At 40.9% G+C, this 26,411-nt stretch overlaps 1 protein-coding gene across 16 annotated transcripts in view; it reads right to left on the reverse strand.

Annotated features, from left to right (window-relative positions):
* PDE4D (phosphodiesterase 4D) overlaps nt 1–26,411 on the reverse strand; it is a 1,698,276-nt gene that overhangs the window by 52,441 nt on the left and 1,619,424 nt on the right. For 15 of the 16 annotated variants that reach the window (XM_088827708.1, XM_088827710.1, XM_088827709.1 and 12 more), the window contains one exon: nt 7,272–7,384. In XM_088827708.1, the coding sequence (XP_088683834.1) occupies nt 7,272–7,384 (113 nt within the window). Of the gene's footprint in view, nt 1–7,271; nt 7,385–7,470; nt 7,715–26,411 lie in introns of those variants that run through there. The other variant, XM_088827714.1, reaches the window with a different exon arrangement.

The following is a 26,411-nucleotide window of genomic DNA, read 5'->3' on the forward strand; positions in this document are numbered from 1 at the left end:
TGAATCAAAGCACGCCAGGCCTCCCTGTCCATCACCAACTCCCGGAGTACACTCAAACTCATGTTCACAGAGTCGGTGATGCCATCCAGCCATCTCATTCTCGGTCGTCCCCTTCTCCTCCCGCCCCCAACCTTTCCCAGCATCAGAGTCTTTTCCAGTGAGTCAACTCGTCTCATGAGGTGGCCAAAGTATTGGAGTTTCAGCTTCAGCATCAGTCCCTCCAATGAACATCCAGGATTGATCTCCTTTAGAATGGACTGGTTGGATCTCCTTGCAGTATAAGGGACTCTCAAGAGTCTTCTCCAACACCACAGTTCAAAAGCATCGATTCTTCGGCGATCAGCTTTCTTCACAGTCCAACTCTCACATCCATACATGACCACGGGAAAAACCATTGCCTTGACTAGACGGACCTTGGTCGGCAAAGTAATGTCTCTGCTTTTTAATATACTATCAAGGTTGGTCATAACTTTCCTTCCAAGGAGCAAGCGTCTTTTAATTTCATGGCTGCAATCAGCATCTGCAGTGATTTTGGAGCCCAAAAAAACAAAGTCTGACACTGTTTCCATTGTTTTTCCATCTATTTCCCATGAAGTGATGGGACCAGATGCCATGATCTTTGTTTTCTGAATGTTGAGCTTCAAGCCAACCTTTTCACTCTCCCCTTTCACTTTCATCAAGAGGCTTTTGAGTTCCTCTTCACTTTCTGCCATAAGGGTAGTGTCATCTGCATATCTGAGGTTATTGATATTTCTCCCGGCAATCTTGATTCCAGCTTGTGCTTCTTCCAGCCCAGCGTTCCTCATGATGTACTCTGCATATAAGTTAAATAAGCAAGGTGACAATATACAACCTTGACGTACACCTTTTCCTATTTGGAACCAGTCTGTTGTTCCATGACCGGTTCTAACTGTTGCTTCCTGACCTGCATACAGGTTTCTCAAGAGGCAGGTCAGGTGGTCTGGGATTCCCATCTCCTTCAGAATGTTCCACAGTTTATTGTGATCCACACAGTCAAAGGCTTTGGCATAGTCAATGAAGCAGAAATAGATGTTTTTCTGAAACTCTCTTGCTTTCTCCATGATCCAGCGGATGTTGGCAATTTGATCTCTGGTGCCTCTGCCTTTTCTAAAACCTGCTTGAACATCTGGGAGTTCACGGTTTACATACTGCTGAAGCCTGGCTTGGAGAATTTTGAGCATGACTTTACTAGCGTGTGAGATGAGTGCAATTGTGCGGTAGTTTGAGCATTCTTTGGCATTGCCTTTCTTTGGGATTGGAATGAAGACTGACCTCTTCCAGTCCTGTGGCCACTGCTGAGTTTTCCAAATCTGCTGGCATATTGAGTGCAGCACTTTCACAGCATCATCTTTCAAGACTTGAAATAGCTCAACTGGAATTCCATCACCTCCACTAGCTTTGTTCGTAGTGATGCTTTCTAAGGCCCACTTGACTTCACATTCCAAGATGTCTGGCTCTAGGTCAGTGATCACATTATCGTGACTATCTTGGTCGTGAAGATCTTTTTTGTACAGTTCTTCTGTGTATTCCTGCCACCTCTTCTTAATATCTTCTGCTTCTGTTAGGTCCATACCATTTCTGTCCTTTATCGAGCCCATCTTTGCATGAAAAGTTCCCTTGGAATCTCTAATTTTCTTGAAGAGGTCTCTTGTTTTTCCTATTCTGTTGTTTTCCTCTATTTCTTTGCATTGATCACTGAGGAAGGCTTTCTTATCTCTCCTTGCTATTCTTTGGAACTATACTGAGTCACAAAATTAAAAGATTTTTATAATTAATTATTTTAAGGATATTAAGCTTACTGCCATTAAATACCAATACAGGAACCAAGTTGATGACAAAAGAGATGAATTAAGATTTACAGTAATCCTTACTGCTTTAAAGTTAAGGGGTTAAAATTAAGGGCTTTACTATTTAATTAAACAGAAAAATATCTGTTAAAAAGTGCTTTCCTTCTTTCTATTATTACTTAAAAGCAAATAAAGTATTTTTTTAAACAGTGATCATAAAACAACCACTTCCGATTCTTCATGTTAACTTTAAGGCTCTATATGTAAACTACATAAATCTTGGCCAAATCTACTTTTATAAAGTAGATGAAAAAGCAGAGAGCAAACCTAAAGCATCAGTAAATTGAGTTTCTTTATTTATGAAAGGTATTTTCTTTTCTAAAAATTTAGAGTTTTCCTTTAAATATGTTGGTTAACTCTTAACAGCTCTGACATGACTGTGTCAGTAAGTTTTAATATTTTAAAGAAAATTGCTGTTATTTGCTCTTTGCTCTTCATAAAATTAAAATGCCTTTTCCAACTTTTTGCTTTCTTCTCAAAAAAATTAAGCATTTATATCTTTCCTGAGCCATCTTATACTCATGTAATGCTGAAATATCTTAAGATTCAGCCGTTTCTTGTGAACATTCTATAGTATTCATTCCAGCATCACTTTTGCCAGAAGAAAATACATCAGCAATCACAGAAAGCTATAGTATATGTTACATATGCATTGACTATTAAAAATCAGCAGGGGGAGTAGACAGCAAAAATACTAGGAAAAAGCATCCCAGAAAAGCAATTTAATTTGTAGGCAACACAAACATGATAGATCTTTGTTAAAACCAGACAAAAATAAATTCCATAAAGAAGTCATATCCACATTTGCAAAGCTGGCCGACATATGCCTGAAATGAACAACAACAACAAAAATCCTTAAGTCTTTCAGAAGGACACATGAATTTAACTTCAAGACAGACTTTCAGTTTGAAGCATCGTGTGTGTGTGTGTGTCTGTGTCTGTTTCTCTTTATGACTCTTTGCGACCCCATGGACTATAATCTGCCAGGCTTCTCTGTCTATGGAATTTTCCAGGCACAAATACTGGAGTGGGTTGCCATTTCTTACTCCAGGGGATGTTGTCCACCCAGGGATGGACTCCACATCTCCTGCATTTGACAGGTGGATTCTTTACCACTGAGCCACCAGGGAAGCCCCTTGAAGTATAAGGGCTTCAAGCAAGTAGGTTCCAGTAATGCCAAGCCTCAGAACTGCCCCGAATTTAGAGAAGAGGACCAATTCATTTTCATAGTGATATATTTGGTGGTGGGGGGGAGGGGCAGTTAAGACAATTATATTTTCCCCTTCAAATATCGCCACACTTACACTGAAAGTCTGGTGAAATGTGCATTGTTAGGTCACAAGAGGTTACAGTTCTGTAGCGTAAACTTTGATGCTTAGATTCCTGGCCTACCCTCCTCACAGCCTCAATTTACTTTCCATGAGAAAAAGGTAACCAAAAATACTGTGAAACTATCTGGCCTTTAAAACAGTCTTAAAAGTTACTTTAGTTTTGCAAAATTTTTAAAGGATGGAAATATACCGACCAATCCCACATTATGTTTAATATTTTCTAAAAATTAATAAGTGCTGTATTTTCATTTTTAGAATAAAACATGAAAAATATTTTGCTCTTCTGTTTGGAATTCTGTAGCTGAAATTTAAGAAAAGATTACTGAGCGACTGAACTGAACTGAACTGAAGCTTTTAATTAGAACTTCAAAATGTTTATGCCTATATTATGCTAAAGAAAGTATAAACACTTTTTTGTAATATAGAAATGTGTACTGTAGACAGAACTGTATTATACAAATTAAGAACTGGATTATAAAAATCCATGAAATTTAAAATACCAAGCATAGATTACAACTGAATGGTTAAAAAAAAAATTTAGCCAAGTAAGCATGAATCAAATTGAACCTAAATCTCCAATAATACTAATAATGACAGGCATAGTGCATGTCAGACATTATTAGCTAGCTATTTTATACATATTCTTTCGAACTCTGACTCTGGCCTTTCAAAACAAGTATAATTGTGCTCATCTTACGCTAAAGAAACCAGCTAAAAAAGTTTGTCATTTCTCTAATGTAACTCAGCTAGTAAGGAATAAAACTGTGATTCAACTTCCAGATCTGTCTGCCACCAAAGCTTTGAGACATCACCAAAACCTCTCTTAACTCAAGGAAATCTGTACAAATCTCAGGCAGATTAATGTGCTTATGAGAATAAATGCTGTCGATTTAACCATTCAAATTAAATGCCATCTGGAGTATCTCACCCCTATTTGGTACCAGCATCCTACATGCATTACAGCCAACACTGGCATTAGCCAAGAACTCTCTTATTTTCCTGTCTCAACACTATTGATAAGCATTACACACATTACAATCCCAATCAGGAAATACATCTAGTTGCTTCTAAGTTCAGTTCAGTTCAGTCGCTCAGTCATGTCCGACTCTTTGCGACCCCATGAATCACAGCACGCCAAGCCTCCCTGTCCATCACCAACTCCCGGAGTTCACTCAAACTCATGTCCATCGAGTCCGTGATGCCATCCAGCCATCTCATCCTCTATAGTCCCCTTCTCCTCCTGCCCCCAATCCCTCCCAGCAATCAAGGTCTTTTCCAATGAAGTTGCTTCTAAAGTATCCCTTAAAAACTTCTAATAGTTTAGATTCCTTCTGTTCAGATTTTTTTTAATATGAAGAATCCATTAACCCAATCTGTTAAATGAGTCTGACGAATCAATTTCCTCCTTCCTCACACCCAAATCCACTTTCATAGTAAATATTTTCTCCAAATAATCACTTAAAAATCGTGATTTCTTGCTAGTATTTTATTGTGTTATTTTAATCAATTAGGGCACTTTTTTTTAAAGCCTCAAAAAGAGAAGAAAACAAAGAAAAATATTATGACTTTTCAAAGACAACACTGATTGGTTCAAATAAGTACATGTAGAAAGAAAGGATGATAATAAGACTAGTAACAGAAAGTAATGTTTCAGACTTATTCATTCACACTCAAGAGATAATCAACAACCTAGTGGACGTGTGACGCAAGCTGTCACATTTCCAGTTCAGACTTAGACTTGGTATCACTCCTGGGGACCTTTAGATCAGCTGCTCCAACTCAGTTTACAGCTCATGTGGATGTGACTTATTCGTGCCCTTGTTACGAGGCTGAAGGGTAACTTTACAACCTTTACCAAGAGCTTTTTCTTTCTATGCTAATCCGTTTTCATCTATAAAAAGTCACAGGAGCTTAGCACTTATTTAGAAATGAATGAGTTACGGGGAAAAAAAAAAGAAATGAATGACTTAGACAGTGAGTTGAATTTTTTTAATGTTAAAAATAAGCATCATGTCAATACAAGACTTAAATACAGCTAGAATGACTGCAATAAGCTCACCTCCTACATTAAATCTGTAAATTAACTCAAAGTCTACTTGAGGGGCCTTCACAATAAAAAAAAAAAAAGAAAAGAAAAAAATCCTTGCCGTACTTGGTGCCTTTAAAAGAAAAAAAAATCATTTTGACTAATCATTTTGACCTCAAATTTTACTTTTTCATTTTAAAGTACAGATAAATTAATTACTTGACAACTGAAGTCACTTACATGATTAGATTTCATGTTCATTTTTAAATTCAAACAGAGGTCTCATCATTAAGAGTATAGATTTTGGGGGAAAGTAATTACAGCTGCTGAGGTTTATTGTGCTGAAAAAGCACTGTCCAATCATCTTGAAAATATAAGCAAAGGCTTGAGCATCTTTTGGTGTCTTCTGGTTTCTCCTTTCACTACACAGAATTAACCAGGCAAGAGAATAAGAACTCAGGCCCATTACAGAATGGTCCCATTCAGCCTTCAGGACACTGGAGATCTTAGCATATGTCAGTTGGCATTATGAACCAAATTATGAAAGAACAACCTATATATTATAAAATGTATCAATGAACTAAGAATTTATTAGCTAGATGAGAACAATGGCACCTGATGCCAAGGCAGAGAGTAAGAGTAATAACCTGTCATTTTGATGAGGAATCACACCAAATTTAGAAATGAGGCTTAAATGACCAAAAAAAAAAAAAATACAGATTTGATCATTGGTGTGCATATGGGTAGGTCAGTGTGCTTATGGGTAGGTCAGTGTGCTTACGGGTAGGTTAGAGCCTACAGATAGTGACTGGGGAGTCCTTTTTATTTTCTTTATCTGAAGCTAAACTTTCAGTTGAAAATCCTGCTATCTATGTAAGCTCTGTCAAGACATAAGACAATCAAGTAGGTGATACGCTATAGTTTTTAACACTGCATGAGAGAAAAACAGGTGGGATGAAAACTATATAGTCAACTTAAAAAAAAAAAGCATAGCTCTTTGAAAAATATGTGCATGTAGATAAGCAGTAAAATGGCATAACCTTTCTGACCTTGTAAATAGGTGGGCCAAAATATTTAAATATTTTTAAGGGGCAATTGTTATTAATTGCCATATGAAGTTATTAGTCCTTACTGGCTAAATCCTTCAGGCATCTGCATCCAACATGCCCATGCCTCCCAGCCCCTGAGCCAAACAATCATTAAAAACATAGATAATCCCAATTATTTCCTTACATAGCTAAAGATTAAAAAAATAATAATAGGAACTCCAAAAAAAAAAAAAAAAACACCGAAATGGACAACACTGTACCTTGCTTTAAGATTGTGCCAGGTGGACGGTTGCTTCTCAGCCTCCTGAACTCCACTATCCACCAAGACCAGCACCTTGGCATATATGGCACAAATGCCCCCATTGAATCATCACTGTAAATAACCTCAGAAAACTGGACTCTCCCTCCAAGATCTACAGTAACAAAGACAGTGACCATAACCTTAACTTTGACATCCCCTGTGGACACATATGGCCAAGGGAAACTACAAAGGCTCATTTCTTACAGGGGACCCTGACCCTGACACTTAGATAAATGTGGGTTAAGGTTCCAAGTTCACCGAACTCTTCTGAGTGTGAGTGCGTGGTGACATTCAAGGTATTGCACTGACCTCTAGCAACTCTTACTTCCCACTGAGAATCCGAAGAATACCCTAAAACATGGATTGCCAGTAGACAGGATTTCGTTTCTGCTGCAAGGGCAAAGTGTCACCTAGAAGTACCCCTCCAAACACACACACACACACATACACACGCTGTGTCTTGCGGGTATTGCAATCAAAACTATGTCAAAGTTGCTTTTGTAAAATGTTTAATTTCTCCAGAGTGAATGGATGAGAGAGGGAGGGCACAGACAGCACCAGAAATCTTCCAAGGGAGCCAAAATGCAGTGTGTGTGACAACCTCTGTATATTTCCCGGGGCCACAGGGACTGGTGGCTTCACCAGCGTGGGAATCAGCAGCCTAGGGGACTCGGTGAGAACCGAGCCGGGGCTTACCTTATTGGAGGCCATCTCACTGACGGAGTGCCTGGTCTGCAGGGTCTCTAGCTGGTCCAGACACCAGTCCAGCTCCTCCAGGGTCTCGCTGGCCAGTTTCTGGTAGGCCTCCTCTGCGAAGAGATAGGGAAAGGGGGACTCAGTTCTCAAGCGCTTCACGGGGCCGCCGGCGAGTTCAAAGGGAGCCATCCTGCCGTACCCCGCCATGCTCGGATGCCCGGTGCCCGCACATGAGGGCTGCTTCTTCATATTGCCGAGCCGGGCACCGCGAGGGGGGCCGGGGCTCTGCTAGCGGGGCGGCCGGCCTCGGTAACGCACGCCCTCTCCAGCTTGGCGTCTCCGTTCGGCGTCCAGGGAGGGCGCGCCAAGCGCGCCAAGCCAACTTTTACACGGACCAGAACCCCCACGATGCGACTTTGAAGAAGTCCGGGTGCCGGAGGATGGCGAAGGGGGGTGGCGCGCGCGCCCAGGAGCCCGCCCAGCGGAGGGAGCGTCTGGTCCCCGGCGCGATCTGCGCGGCGACCGGCCCCGAGCCGCGGCCCCGCGCCCGCCCTCCTGCCGAGCCTTCACTCAAAGCGAATGAATCAGCCGCGGCCGGCTGCGCGGCCACCACGTTTCCTGTTTTCTTTCTCAACTCCTCCGGCGGCGGGCGCAGCGCGACTCCATCGCCGCAGCTTTCCGGGAACACTCCCCCTCGCGCCCCGCACGGCCCTCGGCGCCGCCCGGCCCCTCCTCGACCCCTTCACGCCTGGATCGCCCGGGGCCACGGCCCGCCCGGGCCCCCGGTCGTCCTGCCGCTTCGCCGCCGCATCCCCCCGCGCGGTCCCGCGCTGCTCGCTCCGAGGAGCGCGCGCGAGCGTGTGTCTCCGTGGGGCTGCCGGGGACCCGTGCGACGGGAGCGGCGGAAAACCCGGCGTGGAGAACCCGCCGCCAGCTCGCCCGCCGCCCAGGGTCGCGCCCGCGGCGGGGCTCAGGCGGGACCAGAGGCGCGCGCGAGGCCGCGCACCTGGCCCGCGGGGACCCCGCACGCCCAGCCGAGCCCAGGCCGTCCGGGTAGCCCCGAACCTCCGCGTCTCCACCACCCTGCGAGCTTTCCCTGGAGAGCCCGACGGGTCGCACAAACTGGGTTATTTAGGACGCGCGCAATCAGTTTCCGTGGGTTTGGATTTTGGGGTTTCTGAGGGTTTGGAATTTACCTACTTGAAGAGGACAGGGTGGTTGTGGGAATTAAAAGTATTTGTATTAAGACCAGGCTGAGTACCCAACCCAGCCCTTACCTCTAAATTTTGGGGTGGACATAAACAAAAACATACAATGTTACGAGCCAGCACTCCTTAGAATTCACAAATTTGACAATATGCTATATTTTCACATTCAGAATTGCCTGAGTTGTCTTCAGCGGCAGTGTGAATGCACCACACCTTATGGGCAATTTACAATTTATGCCTTATGGGCATAGGCTACTTATGCCTATGTTGCAAATCAGGGACGAGGGTGGTATTGCTATGCCAAGGGGAAGAGTCTGAAACAGTGTTTCTACCTACCATGCACAGAATAAAGTACAAACTTGAGAAAAGACTACATTCAAAGACATCGTATGGAAACAGGTTCTATTCACAAAAACTGACCCTGGGGGAGCTACCGTAAGGGATCAATTGCAGAGAACTTCACTGTTAGCCTGCAGATAAGCAAACCTTTCAGAGCAGGAAAACGTCCCAACTCCCAAGATGAGCCCATCTTATGAAACTTCTGTTATTGTCAATTAGAAAGCATAATCTGAAAAGCTTACATGCAGTTGGTGTGATCATTTTTCTTGGTCTTCAAATCTACAGGTATTGGAGGAGAAGAAATTATGCCCTTGAAATTTAGACTCCATTTGCCTTGAAATTTGGTCAGTGGCACAACAAAAAATTTCATGGACTGAATCTCAGGCTCCTGGGATTTTCCAGATAGGTTTTTATATAAAATTTTAAAAAGTTAAAATAACTTTCAAAGTATTTGTTACATGGGGCACGTGGCTAATTGTTATCAAGGATTCTTGAACTGTTTGCTATTCAGTTTGAGAACTCTAGGTTAAAAAATCTTTTATTCCACTTTTTTTTTCTGCACCAATCTCTGTAAATATTTCTTTAGGTGAACCAACACCTACCTAACGTAGCCAGGTGAATTAAAGTGTAAGATTGGAGCTTTTCCCCCAACAAAAGGAAAAACCTTAAAGATAATCTTAAATCACAAGTATAAAGTATCTTATATGTACAGCCTTTCCCTGATTAAGTATATAAAAATATAACATGTTTGTTATAAAAATCTGAAACGTTACACAAAGATGGAATGCAGAAAGTTCCTTGTAACCCCATACCCTAAAGATCACAAGCAATCATTAAACCTATGACCATAACACATTTTCATTTTACTTAATATCTTCCATATGTAACTATAGCGTAACCTAGTTGTGATGGTAGTACATGCACTATGTGGTTTTATTTGGGATTTTTCTTTCCTCTAAGGTATAAAATAAGGATGTAGGAATTTTAAGAGGAAATTAACTTATTTCAGTTGATCTGGGCCATCCACAGTTAGCACATCCTATGGCTTAAAGATGCATAACCACTGTGCTAGGATTTGTTCACTGCCATCTTTCCAGTCACTGATTATATCCAGAAGCCAGGAATCCCCTCTGCCCACCTCAGAGACTTCATGTTGTGTTTCTTTCCCCTGCTTTCCAACTTTTCCAAAGTCTGAGCCCCAGGGGAACTCCCCATCTCATCTTCCCATCGTCACCAACTTCTCAAAGCTTTTCAGAAATATAGGCCTTGGACCTAGCGGGATGTGGCTCCACGTGTTACACTTTAGTGTTTAATTTTTAATTATAAGAGTAGAAAAGTAATTCAGCAAAATTTCCATGCGTCAAGACATTATGCACTCAAATACCAGACTTGCTCTTAAGAAGGCAGTACAGTGACAAGAGGGACAGTTTGTTTCAGAAGATCTACTTTATGTCCCAATCATAGATTAGCCCCTCTGACAATCAGCATTTGAGCACAATAAAAATGTGGTCTGTGTACGTATTTTAAGTTCTAACTACCTTTGCATGCACTGTATACATTTGGAGAATGAAAAAAGGAAAACAATGACCAGAACACATCTACATACCAATTAAAATAATTACTAACAACAAAAAAAACAGTTTGTTCTATAAAATGGTTGCTCAAATAAAAAATTACTGTTAAAACAAGAAGAATTACAGTTGATATTAGCATAGAGCTGAGAATACTACTTTTCCCAAATTCCTAGGTTTATAGGCAATATGGCTAGCCAGAGTTGTTCAGGATCAGTGTTAAAGCTGAACTTTTAGGAATTTTAACCTCAAATGTTGTAAGACATTAAGTAACTGACCTTCTCATCCCCACTAAAAAAGCCTCAATGTGGAGTTTCCTGCTATCCTCCAGGAAACTGAGTCACCAAACAACACACCTAAATGTCACCAACAACTCGCAGGATGAAAACAGTGTGAGCTAGTTTAATTTGGGGTTTTACCAAGAACACACACCGCATTCATTAATAAAATATTTTTCTCCCCAGAGAGTAGCCATCACCGTGGCACTATATGAAAATATATGAAAACTCTTTTATTTCCCTGTCTAAAGTCTAACTAAGTGAAGGAACTACAGGGAGAAGCTGCCTAAGCAACAACTCTTGGCCAGATTCCATAAAAGCCAGGCGAGGGCTCTGGAACAGCAACTGAGAAATAACTTGAGCCTTTGGAAGTCCCCTCCTACAGCAGCATCGGTTTCCTTCAAGGCCCCCTTGAACTATGTGACACCCGTGTTTCTGTTCAGGATCTTCTGTGAACAAACAGTCCCCAATTCTTGCAGGCCAGCACTTGGCTTCCGTCACTGTGATGCGATCAAGGGTTCCCCTGACACACAGCCTGAACCAGTGCCAGCAGCTCCAGGAGAAGATGCTGAAGCAGCAGCTTCCTTTTGAGAAGGATAAAAAAAAAAGTAATCACCTCAGAGCCACAGCGGTGAGCTAGAGGTTGAGGTCGTTTTCTTGTGAAATGTTCAGTTGCTTACTTTTACCCACAAGTTACAGGGATATTGACCATTGAGGTAAAAGGATCCATTCTACGTAATGTGTGAACTCTGCGGATGTCAGTTTCTTTGCCAACTCTTGACTGATTAAAGGTCTGTATAAATTTGTCATAACTCCTAGACAGGCTTATTGGTGTAAATGAAGAGAACAAGTCAAAAAAAAAAAAAAAGAAAATCAGTTACTTTGGTCACCATTCCCTTTCCCTTAATTAAAAAAAATAAATAAACTGTAACAGCTGATTCATATTTTTCTTAAAAAAAGCCCTTGACTACACAGCTCTGAAGAACAAATATTAATAATTAAATACATAACTTTTTAAGCAATTCCAGCTTCCCCTTTCTTAATTCCCACCCAAATTCCCTCTTTGTTCCTAAGGATGGAGTTGATAGTGTCTAAAGTAGGTAGAACTAGAGAAATAAGATTTCCATTTCACCATGTACTACTCCAAGCTAGTCACTCCCTGAATTTGACACAGTAAAAGATTGGTTCAGTTTAGCTCTAACTTTTGCTGATTTCTTTTTTGTCTATATATTTTATCTGATGGGAAATACATGAAGGAGTTGGATTCACTTTCAATGTGTACATGTAACAGGTTTAAGCAAAGTTTGCCAGTGGCAAGCTGTTCTCATTTTCAAGTGTATTTCTGGCATCAAGTTCTTGCTTTGAAATCTTATGAAAAATATAAAATTTCACTTAGTACTTCAAAAAAACCTCTAAGGAAAAGGTATACATAATTTTGTGAGTTTTTTTCCCTATCTTCCCACTATCTATGATTTTTTTCCCTTGGTCTGCCTAAGGCTCCAGTAGAATTTTTTTTTAATGAAATAAATATAAGATTGGGTTTTGTTGACTTCTAGTACAGTGGTGCTAATGGTCAAGAATCCACCTGCCAATGCAGGAGACCAAGAGACATGGGTTCGATCTCTGGGTCAGGAAGATCCCTTGGAGTAGGAAAGGGCAACCTGCTCCATTGGAAAATTCCATGGATCGAAGAGCCTGGCAGGCTCCAGTCCATGGGGCTTCAAAGAGTCAGACATGACTGAGTACCATCACAGTACCATTAGTAATTCAACATTCATTTAGCACCAAATATGTGTCACACACTTTATTAGAGTCTGCAAAAGTGAGATGAATAGAAGAATGTGCCCCTTATCCCAGGAAAGCTTAAAGTCCAGGGGTAGAGACGGTTTTGGCATACTATATCGTAGAAAGCATTCTGAAAGAGGGAAGCATGTAGGCGATGGGAGAATAACAGAAGGCAATTTAAATCAGAGTGGAGTGGGAGAAGGCTGAGTACTAAAGAATGAAACAGGAGGTAAGTGAAGGGGGTGGGAAGAACTTTTAAGGGAAAACATTATGGGCCTGAGTTCAAAAGATGTGTGTATGTGTATGTAGTGAAAGAAACACCCGTAAGTACAGCCTTGCAGAAATCCAGACACTGGTCATGGAAGTCTTGTCAGGCATGTGTAGGTAGGGGCTTTGGATGGAATTATCAAAAGGAGGAGCCACTGAGTGATTCAGAGTACTGTGTGATAGGGTATCTGATTTTATTGAGATGGAAAATTCTAGGACTCTGCAATAAATGGGATTCAGGGAGGCTAGGCTGAAGTCAGTCAGACCATGATCTTCAGCCATGTTACTAGTAGAAATAAAATTAGTAACTTACAGACTATTTGCTTCTCTGATGGTTGTTCTTATCTAAGACAATCTCAGTATTAAAATTTGACGTAAGCATGTGCTTTCATGATATGTCAGGCATGAATAGAAGAACTGCCTAATGGGACTTGCGAGGGAGTAGACTTTTTGCTCTTAAAAACTAGTCTTCTGGAATCGTCATCATATTGTATTCATCATAACTATATCTAGAATTGCTTTCAAGGAGAGTGCAAAATAATGTTTGACAAGGTTGCAGAAGATATTATAGAAGATGAGACTTTGAGCTGTGCTGGTTTGGGTGGAACTAATCTGTGGTCTCTTCCACAGATATATTTCCTATGTGTTCTCTTCCACATAGGAAAGGCGGAGAATATGCTCCCTTGGGGGTGTGTGTGTGTGTGTGCGTGCTCCCTTGGGGGTGTGTGTGTGTGTGTGTCTCTCGGAGAATATGCTCCCTTGGGGTGGGTGGGGGTGGGTGGGGGTGTGTGTCAGAGAATATGCTCCCTTGGGTGTGTGTGTGTGTGTGTGTGTGTGTGTGTAACAGAAAGGAGTCAACTTGGTCTACAGGATAATTTCACACTATAAATCTTCTCTTCCACATAGGAAAGGCGGAGAATATGCTCCCTTGGGTGTGTGTGTGTGTCTGTGTCTGTGTGTCTGTGTGTAACAGAAAGGAGTCAGCTTGGTCTACAGGATAATTTCACACTATAAATCTTTCACTCCCCTGAAACTTTAATAAAGTTACTGAAGGTACAAAATGCTGAGATAAAGAGTCTTTTTGTTTTGTTTAATCTGAGCTTAGAGGCCAGATTTGCTCAAACTGAAACGCCAGCCTGAGCTGACACCGGAGAGGAGAGACAGAGAAAGAAGAGGAAGCTTTTGAAATTCTGCGTAAGAGCAGGAAGAAATTTTGTCCAAGAAACTAGAGTTCGAACCAAGTTTAATCAGAATCTGGATTAGGGACTTTATGTGCCACATGTACCACTGTGAGTAATATCACTCCTTGATGGAAACTGAAAAGTAGGAGGTGGTTCTCATCTCCATTCCACTACACGTAAGTCATAATCCCTGGCATATCACCTGATCTTTCTTGGACCTTAATTTCCCCACCTGAAGATTGGGGATAATAACAAGAACCTTGTAGATTACTTTAGTTTAAGTGAGAGACCGTGAGTTAAATAACCTTGTGTTGCTGACCTACTCGATTCTTTCCCAGGCACTGCACTGAATGATGGAGATGTAGCAATGAACAAGGTAGTTCAAAGTTCCTGTGTACTCCCAATAAGTCTACATGGTACTAATTATAGTAATTTTCTTTTCATTTGAATAAACATATATCGAATACCTGCTATGTGCCCGGTGCTGAGTACACCAAATGGAAAGAAGTAACTTTGGGTTTCAAGAAGCTCACAGTCCAATGACGAAGGCAGTGATGTAAGTTTCCACCAACCAGGCAGTGAGTCTGTACAGGTGCAACGTCAGCGCATGGCACAGAAGAGGTCAGGGAAGGCGCCACCTACCACTGCCTAGGAAAGTTCGGGGAGAATTTTCTGAAAGAGGGAATCCAGCCCTGAGTCTTCAGGGATGAACTGAAGAACTAACCAAGCGAAGAATGGGAGGTGACATCTGAGATAAACATGTGCCATTGCCAACTGGAGAACACAGGCCATTCAAGTTGGCAGAAGCAGATACAGATGCAAAGTTTGGGTCCAGCAACGGACAAAGGTATAGGTGGAGAAGTATTCATGGGGGATTTACTGTACTATTCTGAGCGTTTATAGTTTTTTCCTGAAGAAGCCATTAAAATTCTATGTGAGGATGTCCCTGGGTCAGATCTGTTTTTCAGAAAGATTACTCTGAGACTAGCATGAAAGGAGGACTGGACAAAGACAAAACCAGTTAGGAGGCCCAGAATGGGAGGGGAAACTGCCAGGAAGGTAGCAAGAGGAACTCTCAAGAGCAAAGCAAAAGTAGAATTTCCAAAGAGAGTATCAAGGCATGGCCATTGACATTCAAAACAGACCAAACACATCCATAAGTTTGCGGTAAGATGATTTTCATTCTTAATTCATATTTCAACAACAAAGGCTAGAAATGCTAGTGAGGAAGCTTTTGTCTTTGAATTTGTTTTAATAAAATAACAATAAATATTTTGCCAAAAGGCTGAAAAAAAAAAAAACTATTAGAACTATGTCTTTTATTTGCATTTGAACAAACATATATTGAATACCTGCTATGTGCCAGGTGCTGAGTACACCAAATGGAAAGAAATAACTTTGGGTTTCAAGAAGCTCACAGTCCGATGATGGAGTATTCCTGTTACAACCTGAGGAGTCATTTTGATTCTCTTGGGGAGAGGGCCTATAGGAGATATCTGTGTTCCCCTCACCTACAGTCAACCTTCAGGGATGACACAGTCTTTGAATCTTTCTCTGTCAGTTCCTGCACAAAGCTATTCCTCACAGCAAGTAAGGATGTGTTCAGGTGATCTCTTCTGCCTACCCAGCTCTAATATTTATTTACTTTATAACTTCTGACACTATTTTATTTGGGTGGGGTGTCAGTTTTTAGGTTGTTCATCATTGATTAACCTGGGTTGTTCAGGTATTATACTATAGAGGGCATTTCAGAATTCACCAGATGTCTTAAAGGTCCCATCCAATACCATGATTCTGGTACTCTATGAGTTTAGAGTCAATGAACACCAGGTATGGATGTTTTCTGTTTGAAATTAAGATATTTTGAGAAGTAAAGCTATTGATAAATAGAAAATCTTGCTTTCTCTGCTGTATAGTTACACCCTCTACCCCTGTCCCAAAGATATTCCCATCTAATACGTTGCCAATTGATTTACCAATTTCTTCTTAATTTCTCAACTGCCATCTTGCCACTTTCAGTCAAATCCTCACCTATTTATTTTTAGATTTGAGTAATAGCTGATTATTGGATCTTCTTGGGTTCAGTCTTCCTCACTAGTCCTGTTTATAAAGTTAGAATAATATTAAGTTCTGTTTTTAACATGTCAGTGCCCCACTCAAAATTCAGCTGCATAAATTCCCTCCTTCTTAGTCTACGAATGTCGTACTTCTTGAGTCCATAGAAGGCTTTTTTTCAGTGGGCTTTATCATACCATTCCAGCTCCTTTTATTTACCATCCCATCTAAGACTGGACTTCCCTCATGGCTAAGATGATAAAGAATCTGCCTGCAATGCAAGATGGGTTTGATCCCTGGGTCTGGAAGATTCCCTGAAGAAGAGAAAGGCAACCCACTCCAGTATCCTTGTCTGGAGAACTCCATGGAGCCTGGTAGGCTACAGTCCATGGGGTCACAAAGAGCTGGAGACGACTGAGTGACTAACACTTTTACTTTCACTTTTTCTAAGACTGCCCTTTTCAGCCAATCCTTCCACCTAGATACAATTTGCTGAATTTTGCCTCTATGACAGTGTTCATTTCAGTTTTACATGTGCTTCTAGGCTTTTCTACAAGCATCTAGAACAGATCCTAACATTTACAGGCACTCAACATGTATTTGTGAATAAATAATCAATAAGTAGGCGTACTTTGTTGGATAAGGAAATAGCAACCCACTCTGGTGTTCTTGCCTGGAGAATCCCATGGACAGAGGAGCTTGGCAGGCTACAGTCCATGGGGTCGCAAGAATCAGACACGACTTAGTGACTAAACCGCCACCGCCAGGCATACTTTGTAAAAAATAAGACTATTTCCTTCCAAGTAGAAATTAAGCAGTGATGATGTCCTGGGTATGTCTCTCTAGCTGTATTCTAGTTCCGTCTATCTCTTCTGCTCCACCTCTTGCTTTCAAACTGTCTGTCTGATACTCTTTAACAACGACAACATAATTCCTATAAGATTCTCCTTACCCAGAGAATTCTGCGGGCAAGCAAAGTTGGGGAATGTCATACAACACATGTAGTGATCTTAATGGACATGAACCTATCAAAAGCTAAAAGCTCTATAGCAAAAGTGCCGTGCAAGTACTAAGTCCCTTCAGTCGTGTCTGACTCTTTGCAACCCTGTGGACGGTAAGGGTGCCAGGATGCTCTGTCCATGGGATTCTCCAGGCAAGAGCACTAGAGTGGATTACCATGCCCTCTTCCAGGGGATCTTCCTGACCCAGGGATCAAACTCATGGCCTCCTGTGGCTCCTGTATTTCAGGCAGATTATTTACTGCTGAGTAAAGAATGGGTTTAATGTCATTCAATAAGTATTATTTAAATGGATTTGATCTTGGAATGCAAAAACTATCCTGTTTTGAAGCATACTTTGGAAAACTCTGCCCTATACCAAGTCAGGCGAGTCCGAAAACATAAACACAATACGTATGTTCTGTGGGTTCCCATATTTTGAAAATCTCTACCAAGGACATCTTATTTGCCCTCCTCATGCCTTTGTGTACTCTTGAGAAATGACCAGATAGTAATCATCCTCCTCCCCTTTTTTCTTTCTCTCTCTTCCCCAGAAAGAGAGCAGTCCATAAATCCATACACACTTAGGAAGTCTCTCTGATGTGCTGGTAGCTGTAAAATATAAGAACACGAAAGATTCACTGACTTGGACCTGGAAAGGAACTTATAATACCCTGCTGAGAAAATCAGACACATGACCAGCTGCTGCTTAAAAAGGATTCAGCTTGGAAGCGCTACTGTAGCGGGGATCAGGAGGTATGCACTGTAGCTAATTGTTCAGGGTTCCAGGAAGAAAGTGAACTAGGAGGGAGGCAGTTTCCATGCAGTCTGTGGTTTGAATGGCTATGGGAGGAGAGAGTCAGCTGGCATTCTTTTCAGGTAGAAGAAATGTCTGGAGCCTGAATAAAGGTTCCATGTGTGGGCAAGAAATAACCTGGATGGAGTAGACTCCTTCAAGGGTGCAGAAGGGAAAAAAAGTTGAATACTTACATGTGTGGCCTTGAACTAATGGATATTGAGGGAATTGGAAAAGTGCACTGGTGGCCCAGGAGGATAAAATGAGGAAGGGAGGAGGGAGATTAAGAATCCATTGCAGGAGTCCAGATGCATAGTCAGCGGTAAGCCAGGATGTTCTAGAGTCATCTTTTTTAGTGGCCTACTATGATAGTCATGAGCAATAGAAAGAGCATGACTTTGGGGGCAGAGACCTAGGTTCAAAGGTTGACTCTGAAACTTAACAACCAGGTGGCAGAGCTGGGTGAATTAGTTAACTTTTCAATCTATCAGTTTTTTCATTTGTAAATAGAGCTAAAAATATATCCCAAAGAAGGCTGCATGCCCAGGCCATGTTCCATATTTTATTTGAATTTTAAGGCTAACTTGAAGAATCATATATCCATATGCCTATTTCATTTTTGCTGTTTTCCTTTCAACTTAAATGTGTGATTTGTTGAAAAGATTATAAATATTTAAGTTTGTTACCTGGGACACATACCAGTTGATTTTAACAGTGATTCATTTCTTCCTCAACTCTTCTTCAAACACAATTATTGAAACAATTCTGTACATATTTTTGACACTAGTAGCAGTTAGCACCTGCACCTATCTGAAAATTAACACAATAAGCAACAGTATTCATTATACCTGCTATTTTAAACAGGGCTTCCAGGATGGCTCAGGGGGTAAAAGGATTTGCTTGCAGTGCACAAGACCCAGGAGATGTGGGTTTGAGCCCTGAGTTGGGAAGATCCCCTGGAGGAGAGCATGGCAACCCAATCCAGTATTCTTGCCTGGAGAATCCAATGGACAAAAGAGCCTGATGGGCTACAATCCATGGGTTCAGACACAACTGAAGCAACTGAGCATGCACGCATGCTACTTTAAACAATTTAAACTGTGGTTACTGTAAAAAGCTAGATGCATAAAGCATGTCATTCATGTTTTACTTCATTCTTAAGATTAGCTTTTGAAAATATATAATATTTCAAGACAATTTGAGCACTTCTTGCCATCCTCTGATCTGGTAAAACCTTATTTTATATTGAGTATTTAGGTTTATGCATAAATTACACCTTGATTAGAGAAAAATAGTTTAATAGCAATTTTCTTCTTATTGTCTGAAAACATAATGGCTATATATATATAAATATTTTTATAAATCTCTAGGGCATATTTACTAGCTAGAATTATTTAATGTATGGACATTTTGCATTGAGATCATTAAGGGTTTAGATTTAAAAGATGTTTGAGATCCAGTGAAATCAATTGCTGTGGTGTGTCTTTCTGGTGACTTTATTTTTTTAAACAGTATTACATATCTTAACTCTTGAAGTATAACTTTTAAGTTTCCTGAATTTTGCCATTTAGCTAACACCACTATTCTCAGTGCATCTGCCATTTCCCTGGCATTATTTATTTCATTTCATATAGTATTCTGTTATAAAAATAACCAATGAAGATGCTTCTAGATATTTAGTTTCACATTCTAATTTCAGTCTGTATATTTTGTTTTCAGAGTTTGTCCTGGTGATCTAATAACCATGGTTTCCCACCCTGAACATGTCCTTTATTCATCAGCTTCAAGGCCCCAGCTAACCAAACCCTTCCTTTCTGGCATTCTCTGAGACCTTCCAACAAGCAAAGACTATAAGGAACTGCAACTCCTGTGGAGACTGTCATTTTTCTTCTGAAGGCCCAGACTCCACCCCTCAGAGTTTTGGGGGAAGATTAAATGAGATAAGGAAGTGGCTTTCAAACATTTTAACAGAGAGCCACAGTAAGAAACATATTTCATACTATTACCAATATACTTATTTAAAGTAGTAAGAATGAATACTGTTAATTGTGCTCATTTTTTTAAGACATGTGGGTGCTAACTCCTAATATAAAAATATATATACAGAAATGTTTTGATACCTGTCCAGTTTAAAAAGGTAAGGAGAAAAGGGCACTCTCTGACACTGTTGATGGGTATGTAAATTGGTGCAGCCACTATGAAGAATTATATGGAGGTGCTTTAAAGAGCAAAAATAGAGCTACCATATGATCCAGTGGTCTTCCTCAATGGCTCAGAGGATAAACAATCTGCCTGCAATGCAGGACACACAGGAGACATGGGTTCAATCCCTGGGTTGGGATGATCCCCTGAAAGAGGAAGTGGCAACCCACTCCAGTATTCTTGCCAGAGAAATCCTATGGACAGAGGAGCCTGGCAGGCTATAGTCCAAAGGGTCACGAAGAGTCAGACACGACTGACTGACTAAGCATGCACATGATCCCCCAACCCCACTCCTGGGCATATGCCCAGAAAAGAGGCAAACTCTAATCTGAAAAGATAAATACACCCTAACATTCACAGCAGCACTATTTGTAATAGCCAAGACATGGAAGGAACCTAAGTGTCCACTGACAAATGAACAGACAGAAGAAGATGTGAGATTATGTGTGTGTGTGTGCGCGCATTCATGTCTGACTTGTGACCCCACAGACTACGGCCTGCAAGGCTCCTCTGTTCATGGGATTTCATAAGTTTAAATGTAATAAAATGGCTTGTATAAAATATACATATATAATTATATATGAACACAAAGAGAATACATATTTTATTATATATGTGTGTATATATATGTATATATACATATAATATTACATGCTAAGTCACTTCAGTTGTGTACGACTCTTTGCGTATGGACTGCAGCCCACCAGGTTATTCTGTCCATGGGGATTCTCCAAGCAGGAATACTGGAGTAGGTCGCCATGCTGTCCTTCAGGGGATCATTCCAACCGAGGGATCAAACCCCAGTCTCTCTTGTCTCCTGCATTGGCAGGCAGGTTATTTACCACTAGTGCCACCTGGGAAGCCCATATATATGTATAAAATACTATTCAGTCATAAAAAAAGTCATGAAATAATGCCATGTACAACTAAATGGATGGCCCTGAAGATTATCAAACTAAATGAAGTCACAGAAAGACAAATATGATATCACTTATATGTGGAATCTAAAAAAATGACACACAGGAACTTATTTACAAAACAGAAACAGACTTACAGACGTAGAAAACAAATTTATGGTTACCAAAGGGGAAAGATGAGGGCATTTATTAGGGGTTTGGGATTAACAGTTACACATCACTGAAAAAGAAAAGGTAGGAGGAAGTGAATGCCTATTAAAAGCAATGCCTGTGTGTTATACATAGTAGTCATAGCAAAACTTGCTTATATTCTTTTAACAAAACATGTATTTAAGTTAAAGTGAAAAAAAAATGAGATACACACAATATAAGGAAAATCTATATATAACTGAAACATACAGAGAACACATATTTGATTTACTATATAAAGAGTTGAAGTAGAACTGACACGAAATAACATTTACTCTTACATGTATGATTCACTCTGATGTTCTCTATTCTATTTAAGAATATTGATCATGACCGACAAAATTGATTTTGCAATCTACCAATAAGTTTGAAAACACAGAAGTAAGGGATCATCTAGCTTAATAAATGTTAGTTTTGTCTCCCTCTTGTTCTCTTCTTCTCACTTTCGAATAAAAACTGTGCCTTTGGGGTTTCCCTGGTAGCTCAGTGGTAAACCATCCACCTGCCAATACAGGAGACACAGGTTCAATCCCTGGTATGGGAGCATCCCACAGGCTATGGAACAACTAAGCCCCTGCACCACATCTATTGAGCCTGCACGCTAGAGCCCAGGAAACAGAACTACTGAGCTCAAGTGCCACAACTACTGAAGCCTGTGTGCCTAGAGCCCTGCTCCACAACAAGAGAAGCCGCTACAACGAGAAGCCCTCACACTGCAAGTAGAGAGTAGCCCCTGGTTACCACAACTAAAGAACAGCCCACACAGCAACGAAGACCCAGCACAGCCAAATATAAATTAAAAAAAGAAAAGCCTACTTTTCTACTGCGAGGGAGACTATAAGTAGAATACAGGGTGCTCTAAGGTATGAGCTATCTAATAGGCAGATATTTTGTAAGTCATTTCTCCATGCATGCGTGAGTTTCATCAGGGCACTAGAGACTTACCAGGTGAACACATAACAAGCCTACAGCAGCCAGACAGATCATATGAATGAATGAATGACATGGCTGGGGGTACTGCAGGGGCAGTAGGGGTGGGACTTCAGAGGGCACATGTGAGACTGACTGCCCACTGTTGCCAGATCTTCAGATTTTTCAAAAGAATCCCCACATTTAAAGTTTTTATATGCAAAATCTCTTTTTAAATTTTTGGCATCTGATTTTTAGACGTTAAGGATTTTAAGGATGGAACAAAAAGAGTCATAACCCTTAGTTGCCAGACTGCAATCTCTAATATCTGCAGTGTTTATTATTACAAGTGACAGAAGTCTTCCTGAGAGTGGTATTTTAGTTAAGACCATGAGGACATTATAATTTCAAGGCAGAGAAATTAAGTTGAATGTTTCTGGAATCCGGAATACTAATGTGAGGTCACAAAGACTATTTAATTTGGAGTCAAAAGACAAACAATTCCTTTACCGGGTTCCAATGGTTACTCAGGGATGGTCTTGGTCAAATGATAGCAGCTGTCCATGGACCAACTGGACCCCTATGAGATGTGCTGTGAGGAATTAGCCTGACCAAAAAAATCTGATTCTAATGACTTAACAATTACTAATGACCCAAGCAAACAGGGAGCACTGTTTCCCAAAGAATGCCACACATCCTGACCCTTTCATTGGCAGATGAATAAGAAAAAGTAAATCCTTCCATTTGGTCTTCATTTCCCTTTCTAGATCTTCAATGCTTTCAAAAAAACTGAGCTCTTCCTTCAATTTCTAGGGGTCTTTTCCTTTTTCAGTCATTTCTACATAATCCCAAAATACCTCTTCTGTAATGAGAATAATATCTCTCCTTATGCAAAACCGTATTCTGGATGTTAATGCATATAGGTTTGCATCTAACCTTCAGTTAGATCCTGGGATGCCCTTTAAATCCATCTGAGTAGACTCATCTGTCTTCACCATCTCCTATGACTGACCCTGCCTACACCTCCTGCTCCCCCGAGTCTTACCTCTGAGTCCGTGGTAATATTTGCCCCTTGCTCATCCAGGACTTCCTTTCTTCTTCCCTCCCAGCTCTTCTGTTCCTGCCTTTTACAGGCTACTTCCTTCATACAAAAGTTCTTCCAAAGGAAGCTCTGCACAGAGGCAGATGACAAGCTCTTCATAGGAAGAGCAGGAAGGTCTGGGGTGCAGTGAGCCTGAGATCACTCAGGGCGGGGGGCACTCAAGAGAAGATCTGGAGTGATGGGTTCTAGAGCTGGAGGGAATCCATATACTTCGTCTGTATTGGTTTTACCAAGGGATGAGTCCTTTTCATGCACAAAGTTGGAAAACCAGATGTTGTTTTATTGATTTTATTGACACCGATTCATTCCTGTCTACTAAAACTTTGGTTTGAGTCATTACTAATTAAAAATGTGTTGAACATCTGCTAGGGGGCATCTCATATTCTAAGAGGTGCTCAGTGTACAGAACTGATTCAGAAGAACTCTGACTTCAGGGAGCCCTAGTCTAGAGGTACTGATCCAAAAATGAACAATCACAGTGATTTCAAATGGTTGACATATACCCAACACTATATTTAAGATAGATAACCAACAAGGAACTATTATATAGCACAGGTAACTTTGCTCAGTATTCTGGAATAACCTAAATGGCAAAAGAATCTGAAAAGTAATAGATACATGTATATGCATATTTGAATCACTTTGCTATACACCTGAAACTAACACAACATTCTAAATCAACTATACTCCAATATTTAAAAAAAAAAAAAAAAGATCATGTGAGCTATGGCAGTCTTCCTGGAGAAAATTTCCCAGTCTTCCTCCATCTGGTAGTTCACAATCAGTTTGCAATATGGGCGGGGATTTAGGGAACAACATGACTGGTACTTAGGGAACAGCAAGAGTGGGCCTGGTGGCTCAGATGGGGGCAAGAACCAGTTGGTGGAACTAGGCTTCAGACACATAAACAGTCTTTTCCTTCTCCAAGTGTCCAAATTCTCTTCAGTGAAAGCCTATGAGTGAGAGAGAAAAGGAAGCAGAGAGCTATAGCCACTGGGGCAAAAAAGAAAGGACAGGCACGGATCTCTACAAGTAAAGAAATTCAACTGGAAGCTGAGAACATCAAGCAGATAATGTTTATTTAAAAAGGACAATGAAAGAGGCAATTTTGGGAGGAGAAAAACGGGCTGGCTGATAAGTGGGTAAAGAAAACCCAGCCATTTGAGAACTTAATTAAATTTTGCAGCTTGAATTCCTCACTTGCTGCTCCTTCTGCCTGCCTCCTCCCCAGGAGTTGGTCCCTGTGGCACCAGAGTCCTGCTCTCTTTGTGGGGAATTAAAGTTTAGAAATGAATTCACCAGGGAAAGTAACCATTGGTAATGTAACTATCCTTCAGGGTAAGACTGGCACTTGAACCCGTTTGGTTGGCTCCTGGAGGAATTTGGAATAAAGCCGCAATTCCAGCTCTGTCTGACCTCCACTACCCCTTAATTCCTTTATTTAGAAATGAGACAGGGTGGGTCCCTGCTCCTTTTAATCTCTGAGTGGACTATATGGTGGGTTACTCTACACTGCAGAGGGGCAAAAAGTTCAAGAGAACAGTTTTTACAGTAAGGCAGTCCTTACTGCCTCAGCTTTGCCACTGACTAGCCTGAGACCTCATACAAGCTAATTCACTTGTTTAAGCTTGTTCTCTATGATAATTTGAAAAATGCAGAGAGCAGTACATCACAGGGTGATGCTGAAAATTAATTGGATTTATGTGTGCAAAAAATAAGTGCTCAGAAAAGCACAATGACAATGTATTTTATATGCTGGCACATAGAGTGTGGGAGGATTTTCTGAATTATTTCCAGCTCCTTCCAGCATTTCACTCTTCTCTCAGATTCTATTACCCACTGACTGACTGAGAGGGTCTTCCCAGCCTTTACCGATGTGATTAGGAACAGTAATCCTGGAAATTACTCTCAAATTGTTTATCTAATTAAACAAGCAAACCTTTTTAACCCAGACATCCTGAATCTCTATAGCTTGTCTCTGCTCATTTGCTCTGAACTGCTCAGATGACAGGGAAGGGCTTTCCAGATGGAAACAAAATAAATCAGCAGTCTGGGAAACAAAGACCTTTGAGTACAAAGAGCGTCACTGAAACAACCCACCCACCCTGTTTATACGCCATAGTGTCCAGCGTGAGCAGGGGTCTGGAAAAGTCTAGGTTGCTACCCAGCAGGAGTTCCCTCTAAAGACAGAGACCCGCAGATACCATATTTGATGCAGAAGAGCCAAATAAGAAGTTAACTCTTCAAGTAATTAAATCACCACACAATTTATTGCCATGATTTGTTTATTATGAGAATGAATTTCTCCAGGGTTGGGACCATATCAAATACTTTTTTCAATCTCTGATGCTAAACACTGCTTGTCCCATACTAGATATCCAATATATGTTTGTTGAACTGAAAAATCCTAAGACACTCCTTTTATTAAGGCTACCTTTCTGTAATGTTTCCAGAGTTTCTCACACCTCTAAAAATCAATAATTAGACTGTTAGAGGAATATTAACACAGTTCAGGGGCTTATAAACTTCATGCTCTGAGATATCATGTGATTAGAATAACTTCTGTGCTATGGAGAGAAATCCCTGGCAGAGTGAACCTTATCTTCATTTTCCTTTTCTAGTGTCCTACAGAAAGCCTTATTCACTGGGCTTCCCTGGTGGTTCAGATAGTAAAGAATCTGCCTACAATGGAGTCCAGGTTCGATACCTGGATTGGGAAGATCCTCTGGAGAAGGGAATGGCAACCTACTCCAGTATTCTTGCCTGGAGAATTCCATAGACAGAGGAGCCTAGAGGGCTACAGTCCATGGGGTCGCAGAGAGTCAGACACGACAGCAACTAAAACTTCCACTTTCAAGTATTCTATTTTACTCGTCTGTTTGGATATTTATTGCCCCTTGTTCCATATGGGTAGGAGGTTCATATATTCTAACTGGCATTGAATTTACCAGGTTTATGCCTGTTATCCCAGTATAAGTATGAGTAGCATTACATTTCACTCTCAAATGTGTCCTGGTGTGGTTGGTAAACCATATGGACACTATGGGAGAGCTCATCACACAGCATTTAGTTGCCCAACTCTACCTCCCCTGGAAGTCTGGGTACCACCGGCTTTCCTCTGTGGAAGCAACCCTCTCAAAACAGACACCCCAGTTCAGAAAGCCTCTTGGTCTAACAACAACAAAAAATTAATTCCCTAAATTTAAGTCTTTCTTTCATCTTGGACCTCTTACTAACACTAAGAAACAAAGAATCCCTAATTATTACTTGCCCAAATTTACTGAAATCTAGAAGACACATCCATTTTAAAACTCTAATCAAGTAATTAAACTTCTCAGATTAA

The sequence above is a fragment of the Moschus berezovskii genome, chromosome 18 (assembly GCF_049115385.1).
Source record: "Moschus berezovskii isolate FMDL1 chromosome 18, NW_MosBer_1.0, whole genome shotgun sequence".
In the NCBI taxonomy this organism is placed as follows: Eukaryota; Metazoa; Chordata; class Mammalia; order Artiodactyla; family Moschidae; genus Moschus; species Moschus berezovskii.